Source organism: Pseudophryne corroboree, chromosome 5 (assembly GCF_028390025.1).
Source record: "Pseudophryne corroboree isolate aPseCor3 chromosome 5, aPseCor3.hap2, whole genome shotgun sequence".
Classification (NCBI taxonomy): Eukaryota; Metazoa; Chordata; class Amphibia; order Anura; family Myobatrachidae; genus Pseudophryne; species Pseudophryne corroboree.
Window position 1 is genome coordinate 255,634,847 of NC_086448.1, and position 24,310 is coordinate 255,659,156.

Genomic DNA, 24,310 nt, shown 5'->3' on the forward strand with positions numbered 1-24,310 from the left:
CGCAAGGATTAAAATTCATGGTTATTCGAAAAGTAAAACAAAATTGGAGAGGAGACATCTCAGAAGAACTAACGAAAATTGAAACAAAATGGATCTTTGAATTGAAAACTCTAAAACCAAGAGGGTTAAACATAGACATCGAATTGAACCCATTTTTATAAATATGAAATAATAACACAACATTCCATAGAAACATTCATATAAATATTAAGTGGCACCTCAAAATAAATGTATTTTTAAATATTTTTAACTATTTTTATCTACAATAACTTTTTAAGAGAGTTTGCATAGAACATGTGATTCCCACAAATTCACTCCACTTGCGGTCGGAAGTTCCGGGATTTTAACATTAAAGTTTTGTATAAATAATCACTTTTATTCAAAAGACTATATCCTTGAAAAAGTGCGCCCTGGACGCATCAAATGCTCTGGACCCACAGAAAATTAGGTGATAGAACTCCCTGCATGGCCTCAGCATCGGCCGCATCACGAGCCGCTCCCGGCACCCGTCCAGTGACGTCACCCCGCTCACATCTCTGCTGGACGCAGCGGCACCTGAAACCTCCAGCTGCGGTCAGCCTCCATCGGCTGTAATCTCCGCTGGAAGCAGGGACAGGTAGGCAGGGTGGGATCAAAAAAAGGCTGTTCAACATCATAGCAATGTGGACTGCAGGTCACCTACCCACTCACAGAAGGAGTTGTATACATTACAACTAACCAATTTTTTCTTCACGGGTGCCACTTCTATATTTAATTTCTGGTTCTTGCTAACAAGGAACCATTTAAGAAGTTCTGCTCCTTTGATATTGGCGCTAGATAAAGGCATCTCTCTGGTTTATATATATATATATATACATACACACATTTTTCTTGTTTACTGAAATTATAAGAATCAATGATAGACTACTGTTGCCTGTCGAGCCCTGCCTCATATGTATGTCAGCTTCTCTCTAATAGAACTATTACTTTAAGAGGAAGATGCAGAAAATGCATTTATGTAATTCAGACATTTTAGTCGGCAGTTCCTCAGGTTAAATGAAACATTTATTTTTCCTACAGCATTTCAGTATTTACAGTTATGTTCTACGTTGCATAATCTCGTGTAGTGGAATGCTCATTATTAACATTACTTACAGTAACTTCACAGTGCCAGCCTTCCTAATATACTGTGTTGATATATTAGTTATTTAATTTCAGCTAACAAAGCCTAAAAGAAAATATGTCCGGAAAAATGCAGCGATTGAAAGCAATGCAAAGTAAGTTAAAATAAATTTATGCCTGATAGAATCCATGGAAAGTTGTGTACATTCTGTAACAATTGTAGAAGTTTAATAAAACTGGAAGAAACATCTGTAAACCTAATTGCTGTAATGAAGACTTTAGTTACCTAACACTTTATCATTTCCCTCTCTACACTCTCGGTAGGCACACCTACAGTTATTGTTATATTTTCCAGTTTAGTCCTTACTTGTGGCATGACCAGCTGACCGTTTCTTGATAATCCACAATAGCCCTGCTCATTGTCGAACATCTTCAGATTTAGAAAAGAAAGAGGCACACTATAGTAGAGTTCAGCAGAGGGGGATTTTAATACTTGTTAAGGGACTGTTTTTTACCTAATGCTTGAGACAAATACAGTACCATTACTTTAGAAATATTGTTATTTAAAACAAATCTTAATAGTTGACATTCTCTAAAATGAGTTTATATGATTTACTGCAAAATCCACATTCTTTAAGAACTGTTACTCCATAATATATGATGTTGCAAACTTTTGAAAAGCACAAAATGCATTAACAGATGATTTTGCATTTCTAGGGGGAAAAAACCCATTGGTAAATTGGCTTTACAACCCAAAACATAAATTCATTGAAGTTTTTGGAAAGTGGTGCAATAATGGATATTAACAGATTTTACTGTACTTATTTACTAGAAAAGGTGAAACAATATAGGGATTCTATAGTGGACCTTTAGCTACAGTTGTACAAGAAAACGCCAATCAAACTGGTCACAGATAACATTGATGTGTATGTAGCAAAGAGACCAGGAAATGCTGTATTGTGTGTTTATGGCAGTGTGGCCTTTAGTGATGAAGCACGCATATAGCTAGCTGCTATCTGTTTCATCTGGCAGTTAAGACATGTTTACTGAAGTGGTTATGGGGCAAAAGACCCTGATTCATGGCCAGCAAACTCAGATTCAGTTGCTGCTGGAAAAATGTGTGGAGATAAGAAAAGGTGGACAGGTGCGAGAAGTGTTGTATAACCTGATGCCATCAAATAATATAGAAGCGTTTTTGTATACCTTTGAACGCACTTCTGTCAGTCTACAGAGGAGCAGTGGGTGGCACAGTTGGCTCCCCGTCTTACAGGGGAGGCTCAAAGAGTGTGTGTGGATTTGCCTGTGGCTGATGAGGTTCTCTCCTAAGAGGCTTTCTTCGCCAGGGTTGGTGTGACGGGCCCCAGCAAGCCCAGAAAGTCTATGATTGGCGACTAAACCCTTCTGAGGCTGAGCGGTTACAGCTGATGGAACTGACCAGTCTAGGTAGATCCTGGCTACAGCCATTTAAGAACACTCCTCAGAGCATAATGGAGGTTGTTGCTCTAAGGGTGTTAGATTGTGGTGTACAACAGTAAGCCTTTCGGGCTGACCCTCAAACATTTGAGGAGCTTCGGTGGTCTCCATTATTTCAGCTAAGCTGGTGTCTAACAGAGTTGACCAACTCTTACCCTCTGTAAAGGTTTTGTGCATCCATGAAGATGTGGAAGAAAACCCTTGAGTACAATTACATTGTATTAAATTGTATTAAAAAGATGGCCATTTAAAATAGTGGTGCTATGGCCCCTAAGTCACCTTATCCTTGATCTTGTGCTGCGATTTTCCTCTGTTAAAGGAGGTGGTTACCTGGCGTGACAGAAAGAAGCCAACAGCTGATGTTCTCAAAGAAACAAGAACTGTGAGATGTCCGAGTCCTGAGGTTATAAAACCTTCCAACAAGTGAACAACAAGAAGGGAGTGGTGTAGAGGAGAATTGGTTACCCATTGATAAAAATCTCAACTTACAGGACTGTTCTCAAGATCAGCAGAATGATGGGAATCTCGTAAATGCTTTTGAAAATTATGTGATGGTAAATGCTAAAAAATAACTGCCTTACCAGCTGAAGGCACACCATATTTTGTGTTAAAGAATGATTTCTTGTGCGGGGTAATTTATGTGCAGGGTTAAAAGAAAGACGAGTTGCTGGTCCCAAGAAAATATGAGCAGTTGGTACTGAGGGCGGCAAGTGTGCATTTGTGGGGTGATCATTTAAGAGATGAGAAAACTCTCCAACGAATTTAGTTAAGTTTATTTTGGCCAGGCATCCATGCTGCTGTGAAAAAGTATTGCCAGGAATGCCTAGTGTGCCAAAAGATAGCACCCCAGCCAGAGTACCCTTGGTTCCCTTACCTAACATTTCTGTGATTTACGAACAAATTGGTATGGACCTGGTACGTCCTGTATATGAGAGACTGGGACCTGCTCTTGCCCTATTTAATGTTTGCATTTCGGGAGGTACCCCAATCATCTACTGGGTTTAGCCCCTTTAAACTATTTTATGGTAGACAACCTAGAAGAATCTTAGATCTCTAAAAGCAAGGGTGGTAACAACAACAGTCCCAAGTCCTAAAATTTAGCAATTTGTATTTCAACTTTATGGTCCCTTAAGTTAAATTCAGCCACTTGTAAAAGAGCATGTGAACTTAGCTCAGCAACGCCAAAAGCATAGTTACAATGTTACGGCAATAAACCACTTCTTTAAGCTGAGGGACAAGGTATTGGTTTTGGGTCCCACCCCTGAAAGTAAATTGTATGTCCATTCACAGGGTCCTTAAGAGATCATAGAGGCAGTAGGGCCTGTTAATTACAAAGTATGCCAAGAGGGTAAAAGGAAAAGAGGTACAGATCCATAATATTAGTTTGTTAAAGCCCTGGAAAGGAAGTACTAATCATCCCTCTTTGTTGTCCACGAAAACTCCAGATTGTCAGGTGCCCATTGAAGTCTCATTGAATTTCAGTCAAAGCAAGAGGTTATAGACCTGTTAGTACGAAACCAGGTTGTTTTTTCTGCCATCCCTTTGAAAACCCAGATAATACAGCATGACATTATTATGCAATCTGGGATAGGGAAGGCCTTATTGCATTCCTGAGGCCAAATGAGCTGCGGTTAAACAAGAGGTATAGGAGATGCTGCACCTAAGGGTTATAGTCGAGTCAAACAGTGAGTCGAATAATCCGATTGTGCTGGTACCCAAGCCTTTGGGGGCTATACATTTTGCAATAACTTTAGGAAACTGAATAAGTTGTCATAGTTTGATGCCTTCCCTATGCCCCGGGTTTATGAGATGGTAGAGAATCTAGCTAAAATCCAATATTTAATCTTGACTTGACAAAGGGGTACTGGCAGATACCCTTCACTGATGCTACCTAAGCAAAAAAAAAAAGCTTTCTCTACCCCCAGAGGAAGCGTTACCCTTTGGTTTACGTGGAGCCCATGCAATCTTCCAGTGGGCCATGAACAAATTGCTTTGGCCTCATCGGGAGTATGCAGTTGCTTACCTCACTGACATAATTATCTTCAACTCAGTTCAGAAAAGTGTGTCAAAGGAATAGTAGAGGCAAATTACTTGGAGTATGTTGTAGGAAAGGGACAGATTAAACCCCAGCCAAATAAAGTAGACTAAGTTGCAACCTGGCCTAAACCAGAACAAAAGTCTCAGCTCAGAACGTTTCTCGGTCTGTGGTGTGAATTTGCAACTATGGGAGCCCTGACCGCCGGTCACATAACTACATCCCATTTACAGACTGTTACTTGATATCGTTGTTTCAAGTGGGACTTAAGATCCCATTACTCTGCCCTTACACTGGATTACTCCATCAGGGGCAGTCTCTGGGCTCTCTCAAGAGTAGACTTCACGTCTGTTCTCTCTTTCTTCAAGTTCAGGATGAGACATTCAGTATGCTCTCATTTCTGAGATTCACTGCGATTTCCGCGCACACAGTAGTGGAACTTTATTCCTAACAAACCTGTTACTTTTATCCCCTTCTCTCCTCACAAATTAGTATAAGCAATTACTGTATGACCAATTTTCTGATAATTACCAAATGAGATTTGGAAGCAAAACACATTTTCTCTGACGTCCTAGTGGATGCTGGGAACTCCGTAAGGACCATGGGGAATAGACGGGCTCCGCAGGAGACTGGGCACTCTAAAAGAAAGATTAGGTACTATCTGGTGTGCACTGGCTCCTCCCTCTATGCCCCTCCTCTAGACCTCAGTTAGATTTCTGTGCCCGGCCGAGCTGGATGCACACTAGGGGCTCTCCTGAGCTCCTAGAAAGAAAGTTTATTTTAGGTTTTTCTCTGACGTCCTAGTGGATGCTGGGAACTCCGTAAGGACCATGGGGAATAGCGGCTCCGCAGGAGACTGGGCACAAAAGTAAAGCTTTAGGACTACCTGGTGTGCACTGGCTCCTCCCCCTATGACCCTCCTCCAAGCCTCAGTTAGATTTTTGTGCCCGGCCGAGAAGGGTGCACACTAGGGGCTCTCCTGAGCTTCTTAGTGAAAGTTTAGTTTTAGGTTTTTTATTTTCAGTGAGACCTGCTGGCAACAGGCTCACTGCATCGAGGGACTAAGGGGAGAAGAAGCGAACCTGCCTGCTTGCAGCCAGCTTGGGCTTCTTAGGCTACTGGACACCATTAGCTCCAGAGGGACCGAACACAGGCCCAGCCTCGGAGTCCGGTCCCAGAGCCGCGCCGCCGGCCCCCTTACAGAGCCAGAAGCAAGAAGAGGTCCGGAAAATCGGCGGCAGAAGACATCAGTCTTCACCAAGGTAGCGCACAGCACTGCAGCTGTGCGCCATTGCTCCTCATACACACCTCACACTGCAGTCACTGAGGGTGCAGGGCGCTGGAGGGGGGGCCCCCAGAGCAGCAATAAAAACACCTTGGCTGGCAAACATACATCACATATAACCCCCAGGGCTATATGGATGTATTTTAACCCCTGCCAGAATCCATAAAAATGCGGGAGAAAAGTCAGCGAAAAAGGGGCGGAGCCTATCTCCTCAGCACACTGGCGCCATTTTCTCTCACAGCTCCGTTGGAGGGAAGCTCCCTGGCTCTCCCCTGCAGTTACTACAGAAAGGGGTTAAAAAAGAGAGGGGGGCACTAATTAGGCGCAGTATCAATAAAACAGCAGCTATAAGGGGAAAAACACTTCTATAAGGTTATCCCTGTATATATATAGCGCTCTGGTGTGTGCTGGCATACTCTCCCTCTGTCTCCCCAAAGGGCTAGTGGGGTCCTGTCCTCTATCAGAGCATTCCCTGTGTGTGTGCTGTGTGTCGGTACGATTGTGTCGACATGTATGAGGAGGAAAATGGTGTGGAGGCGGAGAAATTGCCTGTAATGGAGATGTCACCCCCTAGGGAGTCGACACCTGAGTGGCTGAGCTTATGGAAGGAATTACGTGACAGTGTCAGCTCTTTACAAAAGATTGATGACATGAGACAGCCGGCTACTCAGCCTGTGCCTGTCCAGGTGTCTCAAAAGCCATCAGGGGCTCTAAAACGCCCGTTACCTCAGATGGCAGATACAGACGCCGACACGGATACTGACTCCAGTGTCGACGATTAATAGACGAATGTGACTTCCAGTAGGGCCACACGTTACATGATTGAGGCTATGGAAAATGTTTTACATATTTCTGATAATACCAGTACCACTAAAAAGGGTATTATGTTGGGTGAGAAAAAACTGCCTGTAGTTTTTCCTGCATCTGAGGAATTAAATGAAGTGTGTGATGATGCGTGGGTTTCCCCCGATGAAAACTGTTAATTCCTAAAAAGTTATTAGCATCATACCCCTTCCCGCCAGAGGATAGGGCACGTTGGGAAACACCCCCTAGGGTGGATAAAGCGCTCACACGCTTGTCTAAACAGGTGGCATTACCGTCCCCGGATACGGCCGCCCTTAAGGAACCTGCTGACAGAAAGCAGGAAAATATCCTAAAAATGTATATACACTCACACAGGTGTGATACTGCGACCAGCAATCGCCTCAGCCTGGATGTGCAGTGCTGGGGTGGCTTGGTCGGATTCCCTGACTGACAATATTGATACCCTAGATAGGGACAGTATATTACTGACTATAGAGCATTTAAAATATGCATTTCTATATATGCGTGATGCACAGAGGGATATTTGCCGACTGGCATCAAGAGTAAGTGCGCTGTCCATTTCTGCCAGAAGAGGGTTATGGACAAGACAGTGGTCAGGTGATGCTGATTCCAAAAGGCATATGGAAGTATCGCCTTATAAAAGGGAGGAGTTATTTGGGGTAGGTCTAACAGACCTGGTGGCTACGGCAACGGCTGGGAAATCCACATTTTTACCCCAGGTAGCCTCTCAACATAAGAAGACGCCGTATTATCAGGCGCAGTCCTTTAGGCCCCATAAGGGCAAGCGGGCAAAAGACTCCTCATTTCTGCCCCGTGGCAGAGGGAGAGGAAAAAGGCTGCAGCAGAAGCCATTCACAAGCTGTATTCCCAGCAGGTGATAATCAAGGTACCCCTCCTACAACAGGGAAAGGGGTATTATTCCACGCTGTTTGTGGTACCGAAGCCGGACGGCTCGGTGAGACTTATTTTAAATCTGAAATCCTTGAACACTTACATACAAAGGTTCAAATTCAAGATGGAGTCACTCAGAGCGGTGATTGCGAACCTGGAAGAAGGGGATTATATGGTGTCTCTGGACATCAAGGATGCTTATCTCCATGTCCCAATTTACCCTTCTCACCAAGGGTACCTCAGGTTTGTGGTACAGAACTGTCACTATTAGTTTCAGACGCTGCCGTTTGGTTTGTCCACGGCACCCCGGGTCTTTACCAAAGTAATGGCCGAAATGATGATACTCCTTCGAAGGAAGGGAGTTTTAGTTATCCCTTACTTGGACGATCTCCTGATAAGGGCAAGATCCAGGGAACAGTTGGTAGTCGGGGTAGCACTATCTCAAGTAGTGTTGCGGCAGCACGGTTGGATTCTCAATATTCCAAAATCGCAGCTGATCCCGACGACACGTCTTCTATTCCTAGGGATGATCCTGGACACAGTCCAGAAAAAGGTGTTTCTCCCGGAGGAGAAAGCCAGGGAGTTATCCGAACTAGTCAGAAACCTCCTAAAACCAGGCCAAGTGTCAGTGCACAAGGGTCCTGGGAAAAATGGTGGCTTCCTACGAAGAAATTCCATTCGGCAGATTCCACGCAAGAACTTTCCAGTGGGACCTGCTGGACAAATGGTCCGGATCGCATCTTCAGATGCATCAGCGGATAACCCTGTCACCAAAGACAAGGGTGTCTCTCCTGTGGTGGTTGCAGAGTGCTCATCTTCTAGAGGGCCGCAGATTCGGCATTCAGGACTGGGTCCTGGTGACCACGGATGCCAGCCTGCGAGGCTGGGGAGCAGTCACACAGGGAAGAAATTTCCAGGGCTTGTGGTCAAGCCTGGAGACATCACTTCACATAAATATTTTGGAGCTAAGGGCCATTTACAATGCCCTAAGCCAAGCATGACCTCTGCTTCAAGGTCAGCCGGTGCTGATCCAGTCGGACAACATCACGGCAGTCGCCCACGTAACAGACAGGGCGGCACAAGAAGCAGGAGGGCAATGGCAGAAGCTGCAAGGATTATTCGCTGGGCGGAAAATCACGTGATAGCATTGTCAGCAGTGTTCATTCCGGGGGTGGACAACTGGGAAGCAGACTTCCTCAGCAGGCACGACCTCCACCCGGGAGAGTGGGGACTTCACCCAGAAGTCTTCCACATGATTGTAAACCGTTGGGAAAAACCAAAGGTGGACATGATGGCGTCCCGCCTAAACAAAAAATTGGACAGGTATTGCGCCAGGTCAAGGGACCCTCAGGCAATAGCTGTGGACGCTCTGGTAACACCGTGGGTGTACCAGTCAGTGTATGTGTTCCCTCCTCTTCCTCTCATACCAAAAGTACTGAGAATTATAAGACGGAGGGGAGTAAGAACTATACTCGTGGCTCCGGATTGGCCAAGAAGGACTTGGTACCCGGAACTTCAAGAGATGCTCACGGAGGACCCGTGGCATCTACCTCTAAGAAGGGACCTGCTCCAGCAAGGACCCTGTCTATTCCAAGACTTACCGCGGCTGCGTTTGACGGCAGGGCGGTTGAACGCCGGATCCTGAAGGAAAAAGGCATTCCGGATGAAGTCATCCCTACCCTGATCAAGCCAGGAAGGATGTAACCGCAAAGCATTATCACCGCATTTGGCGAAAATATGTTGCGTGGTGCGAGGCCAGTAAGGCCCCGATGGAGGAATTTCAACTAGGTCGATTCCTGCATTTCCTGTAAACAGGAGTGTCTATGGGCCTAAAATTGGGGTCCATTAAGGTTCAAATTTCGGCCCTGTCAATTTTCTTCCAGAAAGAACTAGCTTCAGTTCCTGAAGTTCAGACGTTTGTAAAAGGGGTACTGCATATACAGCCTCCTTTTGTGCCTCCAGTGGCACCTTGGGATCTCAATGTAGTTTTGGGGTTCCTAAAGTCACATTGGTTTGAACCACTTGAATCTGTGGAGTTAAAATATCTCACATGGAAAGTGGTCATGTTGTTGGCCCTGGCCTCGGCCAGGCGCGTGTCAGAATTGGCGGGCTTTATCCTGTAAATGCCCTTATCTGATCTTCCATTCAGACAGGGCGGAATTGAGGACTCGTCCTCATTTTCTCCCTAAGGTGGTTTCAGTGTTTCATCTGAACCAACCTATTGTGGTACCTGCGGCTACTAGTGACTTGGAGGACTCCAAGTTGTTGGACGTAGTCAGGGCCTTGAAAATATATGTTTCCAGGACGGCTGGAGTCAGAAAATCTGACTCGCTGTTTATCCTGTATGCACCCAACAAGCTGGGTGCTCCTGCTTCTAAGCAGACTATTGCTCGTTGGATTTGTAATACAATTCAGCTTGCACATTCTGTGGCAGGCCTGCCACAGCCAAAATCTGTAAAAGCCCATTCCACAAGGAAGGTGGGCTCATCTTGGGCGGCTGCCCGAGGGGTCTCGGCTTTACAACTTTGCCGAGCAGCTACTTGGTCAGGGAAAACACGTTTGCTAAATTCTACAAATTTGATACCCTGGCTGAGGAGGACCTGGAGTTCTCTCATTCGGTGCTGCAGAGTCATCCGCACTCTCCCGCCCGTTTGGGAGCTTTGGTATAATCCCCATGGAGTTCCCAGCATCCACTAGGACGTCAGAGAAAATAAGAATTTTCTTACCGATAATTCTATTTCTCGTAGTCCGTAGTGGATGCTGGGCGCCCATCCCAAGTGCGGATTGTCTGCAATACTTGTACATAGTTATTGTTAACTATATCGGGTTATTGTTGTGAGCCATCTATCCAGAGGCTCCTCTGTTATCATGCTGTTAACTGGGTTCAGATCACAAGTTGTACGGTGTGATTGGTGTGGCTGGTATGAGTCTTACCCGGGATTCATAAATCCTTCCTTATTGTGTACGCTCGTCCGGGCACAGTATCCTAACTGAGGCTTGGAGGAGGGTCATAGGGGTGGAGCCAGTGCACACCAGGTAGTCCTAAAGCTTTACTTTTGTGCCCAGTCTCCTGCGGAGCCGCTATTCCCCATGGTCCTTACGGAGGTCCCAGCATCCACTACGGACTACGAGAAATAGAATTATCGGTAAGTAAATTCTTATTTTTAGTTTACAGTGAGACCTGCTGGCAACAGGCTCACTGCAACGAGGGACTAAGGGGAGAAGAAGCGAACCTACCTGCTTGCAGCTAGTTTGGGCTTCTTAGGCTACTGGACACCATTAGCTCCAGAGGGATCGACCGCAGGACCCGTCCTTGGTGTTCGTTCCCAGAGCCGCGCCGCCGCCCCCCTTACAGAGCCAGAAGCATGAAGATGGTCCGGAAAATCGGCGGCAGAAGACTTCAGTCTTCACCAAGGTAGCGCACAGCACTGCAGCTGTGCGCCATTGCTCCTCATACACACTTCACACTCCGGTCACTGAGGGTGCAGGGCGCTGGGGGGGCGCCCTGAGCAGCAATAAAAACACCTTGGCTGGCAAAATAATCACAATATATAGCCCCAGAGGCTATATATGTGATAATTACCCCTGCCAGAATCCATAAAAAAGCGGGAGAAAAGTCAGCCGAAAAAGGGGCGGAGCTATCTCCCTCAGCACACTGGCGCCATTTCTCCCTCACAGTTCCGCTGGAAGGAAGCTCCCTGGCTCTCCCCTGCAGTCTGCACTACAGAAAGGGTAAAAAAGAGAGGGGGGGGGGCACTAAATTTAGGCGCAGTATAACTTATAGCAGCTATAAGGGGACATAATTCAGTTAGTCCCTGCATTATATAGCGCTCTGGTGTGTGCTGGCATACTCTCTCTCTGTCTCCCCAAAGGGCTTTTGTGGGGTCCTGTCTCCTGTTAAGGGCATTCCCTGTGTGTGTGCGGTGTGTCGGTACAACTGTGTCGACATGTTTGATGAGGAGGCTTATGTGGAGGCAGAGCAGATGCCTATAAATGTGATGTCACCCCCTGCGGGGCAGACACCTGAGTGGATGGACTTATGGAAGGAATTACGTGCAAGTGTCGACTCCTTACATAAAAAATTTGACGACATGCCAAATGCGGGACAGCCGGCTTCTCAGCTCGTGCCTGCCCAGACGACTCAAAGGCCATCAGGGGCTCTAAAGCGCCAACTACCTCAGATGGCAGACACAGATGTCGACACGGATACTGATACCAGTGTCGACGACGAAGAGTCAAATTTAATGTCCACTAGGGCCATTTGTTGCATGATTGAGGCAATGAAAGAGGTATTACACATTTCTGATATAAACCCAGGTACCTCAAAAAAGGGTATTATGTTTGGGGAGAAAAAACTACCAATAGTTTTTCCCCCATCTGAAGAATTAAATGAAGTGTGTGAAGAAGCGTGGGCTTTCCCCGATAAAAAATTGGTAATTTCTAAAAAGTTACTAATGGCGTTCCCTTTCTCGCCAGAGGATAGGTCACGTTGGGAAACTCTCCATAGGGTGGATAAAGCGCTCACACGTTTGTCAAAAAAGGTGGCACTACCGTCTCCGGATACGGCCGCCCTAAAGGAACCTGCTGATAGAAAGCAGGAGGCTATCCTGAAGTCTATATATACACACACAGGTGTTATACTGAGACCAGCTATTGCTTCAGCATGGATGTGCAGTGCTGCTGCTGCATGGTCAGATTCCCTGTCGGAAAATATTGACACCCTAGACAGGGACACTATATTGCTAACCGTAGAGCATATAAAAGACTCAGTCTTATACATGAGAGATGCACAGAGGGAGATCTGCCGGCTGGCATCTAGAATAAGTGCATTGTCCATTTTTGCTAGGAGAGGCTGATGGACTCGGCAGTGGACAGGGGATGCAGATTCAAAAAGGCACATGGAAGTTTTGCCTTATAAGGGTGAGGAGTTATTCGGGGATGGTCTCTCAGACCTAGTTTCCACAGCAACAGCTGGGAAGTCAGCATTTTTGCCCCATGTCCCCTCACAGCCTAAGAAAGCGCCGTATTATCAGGTACAGTCCTTTCGAACCCAGAAAAACAGGCGGGGAAAAGGCGGGTCCTTTCTGTCTAGAGGCAGAGGTAGAGGGAAAAAGCTGCAACAAACAGCAGGTTCCCAGGAACAAAAGTCCTCCCCCGCCTCTTCCAAGTCCGCCGCATGACGGTGGGGCTCCACAGGCGGAGACAGGTACAGTGGGGGGGCCGCCTCAAAAATTTCAGCGATCAGTGGGTTCGCTCACAGGTGGATCCCTGGATCCTTCAAGTAGTATCTCAGGGGTACAAGCTGGAATTCGAGGCGTCTCCCCCCCGCCGTTTCCTCAAATCTGCCTTGCCGACAACTCCCTCGGGCAGGCAGGCTGTGCTAGAGGCAATTCACAAGCTGTATTCCCAGCAGGTGATAGTCAAGGTGCCCCTACTTCAACAAGGACGGGGTTACTATTCCACACTGTTTGTGGTACCGAAACCGGACGGTTCGGTGAGACCCATTTTAAATTTGAAATCCTTGAACACATACATAAAAAGATTCAAGTTCAAGATGGAATCGCTCAGGGCGGTTATTGCAAGCCTGGACGAGGGGGATTACATGGTATCCCTGGACATCAAGGATGCTTACCTGCATGTCCCCATTTACCTTCCTCACCAGGAGTACCTCAGATTTGTGGTACAGGATTGCCATTACCAATTCCAGACACTGCCGTTTGGACTGTCCACGGCACCGAGGGTGTTTACCAAGGTAATGGCGGAAATGATGATACTCCTTCGAAAAAAGGGAGTTTTAATTATCCCGTACTTGGACGATCTCCTTATAAAGGCGAGGTCCAAGGAGCAGTTGTTGGTCGGAGTAGCACTATATCGGGAAGTGCTACAACAGCACGGCTGGATTCTAAACATTCCAAAGTCACAGCTGGTTCCTTCCACACGCCTACTGTTCCTGGGGATGGTTCTGGACACAGAACAGAAAAAAGTGTTTCTCCCGCAAGAGAAAGCCAGGGAGCTGTCATCTCTAGTCAGAGACCTCCTGAAACCGAAACAGGTATCGGTGCATCACTGCACACGAGTCCTGGGAAAAATGGTGGCTTCATACGAAGCAATTCCATTCGGCAGGTTCCATGCAAGGACCTTCCAGTGGGACCTCTTGGACAAGTGGTCGGGATCGCATCTTGTCCAAGACCCTGTCTCCAAGGACCAGGGTGTCTCTGCTGTGGTGGCTGCAGAGTGCTCATCTTATAGAGGGCCGCAGATTCGGCATACAGGACTGGGTCCTGGTGACCACGGATGCCAGCCTTCGAGGCTGGGGGCAGTCACACAGGGAAGAAATTTCCAAGGACTTTGGTCAAGTCAGGAGTCGTCCCTACACATAAATATTCTGGAACTGAGGGCCATTTACAATGCCTTAAGTCAGGCAAGGCCCCTGCTTCAAAACCAGCCGGTACTGATCCAATCAGACATCACGGCAGTCGCCCATGTAAACCGACAAGGCGGCACAAGAAGCAGGATGGCGATGGCAGAAGCCACAAGGATTCTCCGATGGGCTGAAAATCACGTCATAGCACTGTCAGCAGTGTTCATTCCGGGAGTGGACAACTGGGAAGCAGACTTCCTCAGCAGACACGACCTACACCCGGGAGAATGGGGACTTCATCCAGAAGTCTTCAAACTGTTGGTACACCGTTGGGAAAGGCCACAGGTGGACATGATGGCGTCCCGCCTCAACAAAAAACTAAAGAGATATTGCGCCAGGTCAAGGGACCCTCAGGCGATAGCTGTGGACGCTCTGGTGACACCGTGGGTGTACCAGTCGGTTTATGTGTTCCCTCCTCTGCCTCTCATACCAAAGGTACTGAGAATAATAAGAAGACGAGGAGTAAGAACGATACTCGTGGTTCCGGATTGGCCAAGAAGAGCTTGGTACCCAGAACTTCAAGAAATGATATCAGAGGACCCATGGCCTCTACCGCTCAGACAGGATCTGCTACAGCAGGGGCCCTGTATGTTCCAAGACTTACCGCGGCTGCGTTTGACGGCATGGCGGTTGAATTCCGGATCCTAAAGGAAAAGGGCATTCCGGAGGAAGTCATTCCTACGCTGATAAAAGCCAGGAAAGAAGTAACCGCAAACCATTATCACCGTATTTGGCGAAAATATGTTGCGTGGTGTGAGGCCAGGAAGGCCCCTACAGAGGAATTTCAGCTGGGTCGTTTTCTGCACTTCCTACAGTCGGGAGTGACTATGGGCCTAAAATTGGGTTCCATTAAGGTCCAGATTTCGGCTCTGTCGATTTTCTTCCAGAAAGAACTGGCTTCAATGCCTGAAGTTCAGACATTTGTAAAGGGAGTGCTACATATTCAGCCCCCTTTTGTGCCTCCTGTGGCACCTTGGGATCTCAACGTGGTGTTGAGTTTCCTGAAGTCAAATTGGTTTGAGCCACTTAAAACTGTGGATCTGAAATATCTCACGTGGAAAGTGGTCATGTTATTGGCCTTGGCTTCGGCCAGGCGTGTGTCAGAATTGGCGGCTTTGTCATGTAAAAGCCCTTATCTGATTTTCCATATGGATAGGGCAGAATTGAGGACTCGTCCCCAGTTTCTCCCTAAGGTGGTATCAGCTTTTCACTTGAACCAACCTATTGTAGTGCCTGCGGCTACTAGGGACTTGGAAGATTCCAAGTTACTGGACGTAGTCAGGCCCTCGAAAATGTATGTTTCCAGGACGGCTGGAGTCAGGAAAACTGACTCGCTTTTTATCCTGTATGCACCCAACAAAATAGGTGCTCCTGCTTCTAAGCAGACTATTGCTCGCTGGATTTGTAGCACAATTCAGCTGGCGCATTCTGCGGATGGATTGCCGCATCCTAAATCAGTAAAAGCCCATTCCACGAGGAAAGTGGGCTCTTCTTGGGCGGCTGCCCGAGGGGTCTCGGCTTTACAACTTTGCCGAGCTGCAACTTGGTCAGGGGCAAACACGTTTGCAAAATTCTACAAATTTGATACCCTGGCTGAGGAGGACCTTGAGTTCTCTCATTCGGTGCTGCAGAGTCATTCGCACTCTCCCGCCCGTTTGGGAGCTTTGGTATAATCCCCATGGTCCTTACGGAGTTCCCAGCATCCACTAGGACGTCAGAGAAAATAAGATTTTACTCACCGGTAAATCTATTTCTCGTAGTCCGTAGTGGATGCTGGGCGCCCATCCCAAGTGCGGATTGTCTGCAATATTTGTATATAGTTATTGCCTAACTAAAGGGTTATTGTTGAGCCATCTGTTGAGAGGCTCTGTTATATTTCATACTGTTAACTGGGTATAGTATCACGAGTTATACGGTGTGATTGGTGTGGCTGGTATGAGTCTTACCCGGGATTCAAAATCCTTCCTTATTGTGTCAGCTCTTCCGGGCACAGTATCCTAACTGAGGTCTGGAGGAGGGTCATAGAGGGAGGAGCCAGTGCACACCAGATAGTACCTAATCTTTCTTTTAGAGTGCCCAGTCTCCTGCGGAGCCCGTCTATTCCCCATGGTCCTTACGGAGTTCCCAGCATCCACTACGGACTACGAGAAATAGATTTACCGGTGAGTAAAATCTTATTTTTATCAATGTGTCATACCCAGGCATATCTTTACTATTCTCTGCCTCAAATTAACCAGTACTGTTTTGGGTGTTTTTTGCACGATCACCCATACTATTACCAGTTTTTTCCCTTGAGTGGTGTGGGCGCTCTTTGTGACTGTAATGCCTGTAAACTGCTAGCATTTTCATACTTACAGCTGTACCACACAGGACACGCCCATTCTCGTCTTATCTTGGAAGCTAAGCAGTGTTGGGCCCAGTTAGTACTTGGATGGGAGAACCCCAGGGAATACCAGGTGTTGTAGACTTTTGATAAAGCAGGGTGCAGCCACTCCAGGCACTTATCACTTACACAAATAGTGCTCCATATGGGCATTACCACTTCCTTTTAGCTATACTTACCAATCAGCTGTGATCATACCCAGTGCCGTTTCTAGCGGCGGGCGAGCCGTGCAACCGCACGGGGCGCCCGCCGCGGCACTTTGTTACTCCTTCTCGCCTCTCCCGAGCGCTCCTGCTCGGGGGGCGGAGTTTCGCGGAATGACGCGTTGCGTCGTGACGTCACGAGGCAAACGCGTCATTCCGCGAAGCCCCGCCCCCCGAGCAGGAGCGCTCGGGAGAGGCGAGAAGGAGATAAGCATGAAGGAGGAGGCGGCCGGCGCGAGGGACTTGAGGCGGCGGGACCGAAGAGCGGGAAGACGTAAGTATTCTCTCTCTCTCTCTCCCCCCCTCTCCCCCTTCCTTCCCCTCAACTTGAAACCTGCCTGCCGCACTGTGTAAAATGGGGACACCTGCCTATGGGGATACCTGCCTGCCGCACTGTGTAAAATGGGGGCACCTGCCTGCGTACTGTGTATTATGGGGGCACCTGCCTGCGTACTGTGTAATATGGGGGCACCTGCCTGCGTACTGTGTAATATGGGGGCATCTGCCTGCGTACTGTGTAATATGGGGGCATCTGCCTGCGTATATGGGGGCATCTGCCTGCGTACTGTGTAATATGGGGGCATCTGCCTGCGTACTGTGTAATATGGCCACACACCCTTGTCGGGAGCGCGCGCGCCTAAGGCGCGCGCATGCTTTTTCTTTTTATGGCTATATGGGGGGGGGGCACACATTTTTTTTTTTTTAGAGCAATAGGGGGGGGGGGGGGCGCATTTTGAAATCTCGCACTGGGAGCCAAATTGTCTAGAAACGGCCCTGATCATACCTGTACGTTAATTTTCTCTTGGTGAGATACTACTATGGGGCAATTGGCAGCATTAAAGGATTATACTAAATAGATTTAATATGAATAAGATTTAAACTGTAATAGGACTACATAAAAAATTGTATTTCAAACACATCTTGCTAAGGAGTATTCAGGAAATAGTTTTATTTCAGATGAAGTATACTACATATTTTGTACTATATTTTTATTGGTGAGTCTTTACCTTTATATGTCTGTAATTTGTTAAAGACATAGATCATATTGTAACTATTAATAGGTAAATATATATAAATTAGTTTTTATTCAGCAGTTTGGACTCTTGTGGACTTTCCTTGATCTAGAATAAAGTTATATTTTAAAAAATAACTAAGAGTTCTCCAACAAAAAGTTTCTCTTTTCACTCGTTAGTTTCTAGTATTTCTATATTGACTATGGGTGCACCACAACCATATATGAGTGTCATCCCTTAATTGGGTGGCCTTTACTAACATATTGTTGGTACTTGCATACAGCTAAATTGTACTTTATACAAATTATATCCAGTGCAGCTCAAACAACCCTTTTCTTTCTTGAATCGGACCATGGTCTGCAGTAACCAACTAAACTTTTTAATCTCTGTATTTGTAGATAGTTACTGTAAAAAATAAAAAAAAGATAGTATACATTTTTCTATCAATATTATTAATATTGAGATGTCTATTATATTTGCTTTGCTCTCCACAGTGCACTGTAATGTTTGTTCTTACCTGCTTTTCTGTTGGCCTAATGCTGTCAGAGGTACTCACTGTCACTAGTAAGATTACAGATTAACTGTAGAAATATTACTCCTTGCTGGAGCTTTCTGTAACTATGAGAACTAGTGAAAGCAAATGGATATTTTAAAAACATTGTATACATGACATGTTTAACTTTAAGCCTAGCATGCTATTTAAACCTTGTATAGAGTTAAGATTAAATTTACCTAGAAGGTGTACCTTACTCTACATGGAGGCAAATTTGGGAATGTACCACAGCATACAGTAGCTCTACTCAAATGCAAATTGCTAATTTAAAGGTGTGCAGTATTTTTGTTCTTCATTTAAATACAGGCAGTATTTTCCATACATATAAAACAGTAGACAAAAAGTAAATTTTTACACCTTGCTTCACGTCTGTCCAGGGGCATGTTTGCGCCCTTTAGCTAGATTTTCTCCCACCTCTTAATGAGGCAATGTCTGCCAACCTTAGATAATGTTAATGTATTAGTTGAAATAAATAAGTTAGTAATTGTCACAAATTGGTTATATTCACCTAGCAGTAATTTAACAGAGCATCATAGAATACGAGTACCTTAGTAGTAAGTAGCCAGTTTACTAGATTTGAGCAGTTTTCAGTTTGAGTCCGATCATGGTGAGGCTTCAGTTAACTTTTGCATTGGTTTGCAGTTCCACTTGAAAAAAAAAAAAAAAAAACAATTAAAAAGTTTTAAAGTAAATAAAAAAAATTATCTTTTTCCACCTTTATAAATGTGTTATTTCAATACATAAATTAATAAAGCTTTCTTGTTGTCAATACAGTATTTCCTGTTATCTCTGCGGATTGTGATCGTTATTAAATCTCTTTACTCTCCTTTGATAGATACACAATTTTCCCCCGTAAAAATATTTTCCCCAACCTTAATAAATAGCACTAGGTTTAAGAAAACCTTTTCACAAGCAAAAATGGGTGTGAAACACAATATACATTTCTAATTTACAACATTATTTGAAAATAGTTTAGCTATTAACTAAAATATTTGCATTTAGTTTTAAACAAATGTGGTTTTCTCTTACGTCCTAGAGGATGCTGGGGTCCACATTAGTACCATGGGGTATAGACGGGTACACTAGGAGTCATTGGCACGTTAAGAGTTTAATAGTGTGGGCTGGCTTCTCCCTCTATGCCCCTCCTACCAGACTTAGTTTAGAAAATGTGCCCGGAGGAGCCGGTCACAGCTAGGGGAGCTTTATAGGAGTTTTTCTAGTTTTATTATTTTTCTTAAAGTTAGGAACAGGGAGGCTGCTGGCAACAGCCTCCCTGCTTCGTGGGACTTGGGGGTGTAGTGTCCAACCCTGAGAGGTTAATGGCCATTATCTCCGCTGACAGGACACTGAGCTCCTGAGGGTGATGATCGTTAGTCGCCCGAGGTGACCGCTCACTCCCGCAGCATGCCGCCACCCACTAACAGAGCCAGAAGATTCCGGTGGCGAGCGTGTCACCAGCGATCTGACAAGCGGGGAGCCGGTGTGAATGGCGGCAACAGGGTGGGAGCGCAGTACTAACTGCGCTCCAGAGAGCTAATCGGTACACAGTGCGGCGCTATGAGGGGCTCCCTGAGCCAGCGCGAATACCCTACACTGGTCACTCAAGGCTGTCCGGGACCTCGGTAACACTGCTAGCCCATACCTCGGGCCAGTATAAAGATTTGAAAGCGGGAAAAAGGTGCCATGTTCAAGGGGCGGAGCTTCTCAGCGGCTTCTCCTTGTAGATACACCTACAGCGACGCTGACGGAGTGCTGTCCCTCCGCACGACTCCAGCTATCCTGTGCAGTACCAGGAGGTTGTAGAAGGGGAGGGAGGCTGTAAATTACTGTGCAGTCTTTTAAGGGTACACAGTCAGCGCCAGGTATTTGGTTTATATCTACCTATTGAAGCTTTGTGTGTGTGCTGACTCCAAGCTCTGTGTTTCTCTGAAGAAACTTGGGGAGAAAACTGTGTCTGACATTTTCGTGTGTGTGTGTGTGTGGAGGGGGGGGGGGGTGTATGTTCTCTCACATAGCCATGTTCATGGACTCTGTCTTATGCTGCAGTGGAGGTTTCATCTCTAGAGGAAACCATTCCATGTACCCAGGAATGTAATGTCTTGTCTCAGGCTTCTATATCTAAGCCAGAATGTCTGACTTCAATTAAGGGAATGATCTCTCAGATTTCTACTAGGGTGGCTCATACTGAGACTGAAACTCAGGTTTTAAAGAATTCTATGGCAGTTGGGTCAGGTTCTGTTCCTATTCCTTCTAAATCCCCTAGCATATACCCAAGGAAACGTGCACTTGCACAGATTATGCAAGCCGACACGGATACCGACTCTGACACGGCAGACGGTGATGGGGATGTGCTGAGGGGAGCGGCATCCCTTGCAAAGGGGGTGCAGCTCATGATTGAGGCCATTAGGGATGTGTTAAACATTACTGACATGCCACCTGAGCAGGTTGAGGAGGCTTACTTCACAGACAGTAATAAAGTCCCGCTAACCTTCCCTGCATCTAAAGAATTAAACGCTTTATTTGAAAAATCCTGGGAATACCCGGAGAAAAAATTCCAGATCCCTAAAAGGATTCTGGTTGCTTTTCCCTTCCCTGAGGAGAAAATGGAAAAACCCACCCATAGTTGACGCATCTGTCTCCAGACTGTCAAAAAGGTGGTTTTACCTGTCCTTGGATCTACCGCGTTACAAGAACCGGCTGATCGTAAAATTGACACTACGCTCAAATCCATATACACTGCTTCAGGAGTAGCGTTAAGGCCCACTATTGCCTGTTTATGGATTTCTAAAGCTATAGTAAAGTGGTGAGGCACGTTACTAGAAGACTTAGATACAATGGATAGAAGTGACATTGAACTGTTTTTACGTAACATACAGGATTCTGCGGGTTTCATGGTGGAGTCCATGAAGGACCTGGGTACGCTGAATTCAAGGATATCTTCCATGTCTGTCTCAGCTCGCAGGGGACTCTGGCTTCGCCAATGGTATGCAGACGCGGAATCCAGAAGTGTGGAGAACCTACTCTTCACAGGTTAGGCTCTATTTGGGGAAGCGTTGGATGCTTGGATTTCCACGGCAACCGCGGGTAAGTCGACCTTTCTTCCCTCAGCTGCTCCTTCTACAAAGAAACCCTTCTCTTCATCACCATCGCAGTCCTTTCGGACCGCAAAGACAAAAAAGTCCAAGCCCCCTACTACTTTCTTTAGAGGTGGTCGGGAAAAATCCAAAAAGCCTGCACCTACAGGTTCCCAGGACCAGAAGCCTGCTTCTGGTTCCTCAAAATCCTCAACATGACTGTGGACTTAAAAATCTGGAGGACGGGCTGGTGGGTGCGAGACTCAGACGTTTCAGCCACGTCTGGGTGTCTTCCGGCCTGGATCCCTGGATACAGCATATTGTGTCCCAGGGGTACAGCCTGGAGTTTCAAGAACTCCCGCCTCCCCGATTCTTTAAATCAGGCTTGCCAGCTTTACTGACGGAAACGGCTATCCTACAGGAAGCCATTCAAAAATTGGAAAGGTCGGAGGTCATTGTTCAAGTTCGGCCTCATCTGCAACACATGGGTTACTAGTCATACCTTTTCGTGGTACCGAAACCGGATGGTTCGGTCAGACCGTTTTTGAACTTGAAATCGTTAAACCCTTATCTGAGGGAGTTCAAATTCAAAATGGAATCTCTGAGAGCGGTGGTCTCAGGTCTGGAGGAGGGAGAGTTTCTGGTATCCCTGGATATCAAGGATGCGTACCTCCATATTCCGATTTGGCCGCCTCTCCAGGCTTATCTCAGGTTTGCACTGTTTGACAGTCACTATCAGTTCCAGGCACTGCCATTCGGTCTCCACGTCACCAAGGGTGTTCACCATGGTGATGGCAGAGATGATGGTTCTCCGCAGACAAGGAGTGAACATAATTCCATATCTGGACGATCTGATAAAAGCATCATCCAGGGAGAAGTTGTTGCAGTCCATTGCTCTCACGACTCATCTGTTCAGGAAACATGGTTGGATCCTGATCCTTCTAAAGTCACATTTGGAGCCGACAAAGAGATTGTCTTTCCTGGGGATGATTCTCAACATAGACGTGCAGAAGGTGTTTCTGCCGGTGGAGAATGCGTTGGTGATACAATCGATGGTCCGGGATGTCTTGAAGCCTGCCCGGCTAACGGTTCATCAGTGTATTCGCCTTCTGGGGAAGATGGTTGCCTTCTACGAGGCTCTACAGTACGAAAGATTTCATGCTCGGTCATTCCAACTGGATCTCCTAGACAAGTGGTCGTGATCTCACCTGCACATGCACCAGAGGATACGTCTGTCGCCGAAAACAAGGATTTCACTCCTCTGGTGACTGCAAATGCCTCACCTTCTGGAGGGCCGCAGGGTCGGGGTTCAGAACTGGATCCTGCTAACCACGGATGCAAGTCTCCGAGGTTGGGGCGCTGTCACCCAAGAGTAAACTTTCCAAGGAAGGTGGTCAAGTCAGGAATCCCTTTCTTTAAACACCCTGGAACTAAGAGCCATGTACAACAGTCTTCTACAAGCAGCACAACTTCTGCAAGATTAGGCCATTCAAGTGCAGTTGGACAATGTCACGACGGTGGCCTACATAAACCGACAGGGCGGAACGAAGAGCAGAGCTGCGATGTCAAAGGTGACAAGAATCCTCACTGGGCAGAAAGGCACGCGGTGGCGCTGTCAGCAATCTTCATTCCGGGGGTGGACAACTGGGATGCGGACTTCCTCATCAGACATGATCTCCATCCAGGAGAGTGGGGCCTTCATCTTGAGGTGTTCGCAGAGGTGACAAGTCTTTGGGGTGTACCTCAAATAGACATGATGGCCTCCCGTCTTAACAAGAAGCTTCGGTGGTACTGTTCCAGGTCGAGAGACGCACAAGCAGTGGCAGTGGACGCCCTGGTAACTCCGTGGGTGTTCAAGTGTGTGTACGCGTTCCCTCCACTGCCACTCATCCCAAGGATTCTCAAACTAATAAAAAAGAACAAGAGTTCAGGCGATTCTCATTGCTTCGGACTGGCCCAAGGAGGGCTTGATACGCAGATCTTCTGGAATTATTGCTGAAAGATCCGAGGTCTCTTCCTCTTCGAGAGGACCTTCTGCAACAGGGGCCGTTCGCTTATCAAGACTTACCGTGGCTACGTTTGACGGCACGGAGGTTGAACGCCAGATCTTAGCTAGGAAGGGTACTCCGAGCAAGGTTTTTCCTACCCTGATACAGGCTAGGAAGGGAGTGTCACGAACCGATCACTCACCTCTGTGAGTTCTGGGGTCCGTCCATTGCCAGCGCCGTTGCTCGCAGTGCTGTGCGGCCGTTTGGGGATGCGGCGTGGTCAGCGGCAGAGGTGATGCAGGTTCGGGAGCAAGGAGTGCGGGGACCAAATGGCCAAAGGCACCGCTGTGTGTCTGCAGTATAGGAGGCGGCCATGTTGGAGACCAAATGAGCACATGAGAGCACCTGTGGGTAAGTGTTAGCCAATCCCGTGCTTGTGCTGCCTTTAAGTAGGCTGGAATTTTGTTACTCTGAGCCAGTGCTTTGTTGCAGTTACTCTACCCTAGCTCTGTGCTGTCTCCACCACTTTCTGTGTGATTCCGGTGGTCCAGATATCGCCCCCGCTCCCAGAGGTCTGCCTGCAGCCTTTACTGCAAAAGACCCACCAGCTCCTTGCTGTGCTGTCAGTCAATCGCTCTCCCAGTAGCATCAAGTGGATTTCCAGAGTCTTGTGAGAGGTTACCCTTTCTGCCTGCTTCAATCACACAGCCTTTGGAAGATTCTACTAAACTCAGGTGCTCATTTAATCGGCTTTCAGTTTAACTCATTCTTCACCATTGTCGTCTGCTGCAGTTTCACAGTGCTTCAAGTGTTATCTTCACAATTTGCAAGTATTCTATTCAGAATTGTATCTTCATTGTTGCTACAATCAAGGACAATTCTTCACAGCCTTCAAGTTTAACCTTTAAGCTTCAGTACAAGTCTCTACAGTTATTAATTTATGTCTACAATATCCAGTTAACACTCCTTACAGTTTGGCACCAGTCATTGCTTCATTTGGACAATTCTTCACAAGCCTGTTTAAACTCAGTTGTATGAACATTTCTTCAATGCATCTTTAAGACT

General features: G+C 46.6%; 1 protein-coding gene across 4 annotated transcripts in view; it reads left to right on the forward strand.

The window, feature by feature from the left end:
- ZCWPW2 (zinc finger CW-type and PWWP domain containing 2) overlaps positions 1–24,310 on the forward strand; it is a 534,661-nt gene that overhangs the window by 384,440 nt on the left and 125,911 nt on the right. For all 4 annotated transcript variants that reach the window (XM_063924865.1, XM_063924864.1, XM_063924867.1 and 1 more), the window contains one exon: positions 1,198–1,256. In XM_063924865.1, coding sequence (XP_063780935.1) covers positions 1,198–1,256 — 59 coding nt within the window. The remainder of the gene's footprint in view (positions 1–1,197; positions 1,257–24,310) is intronic.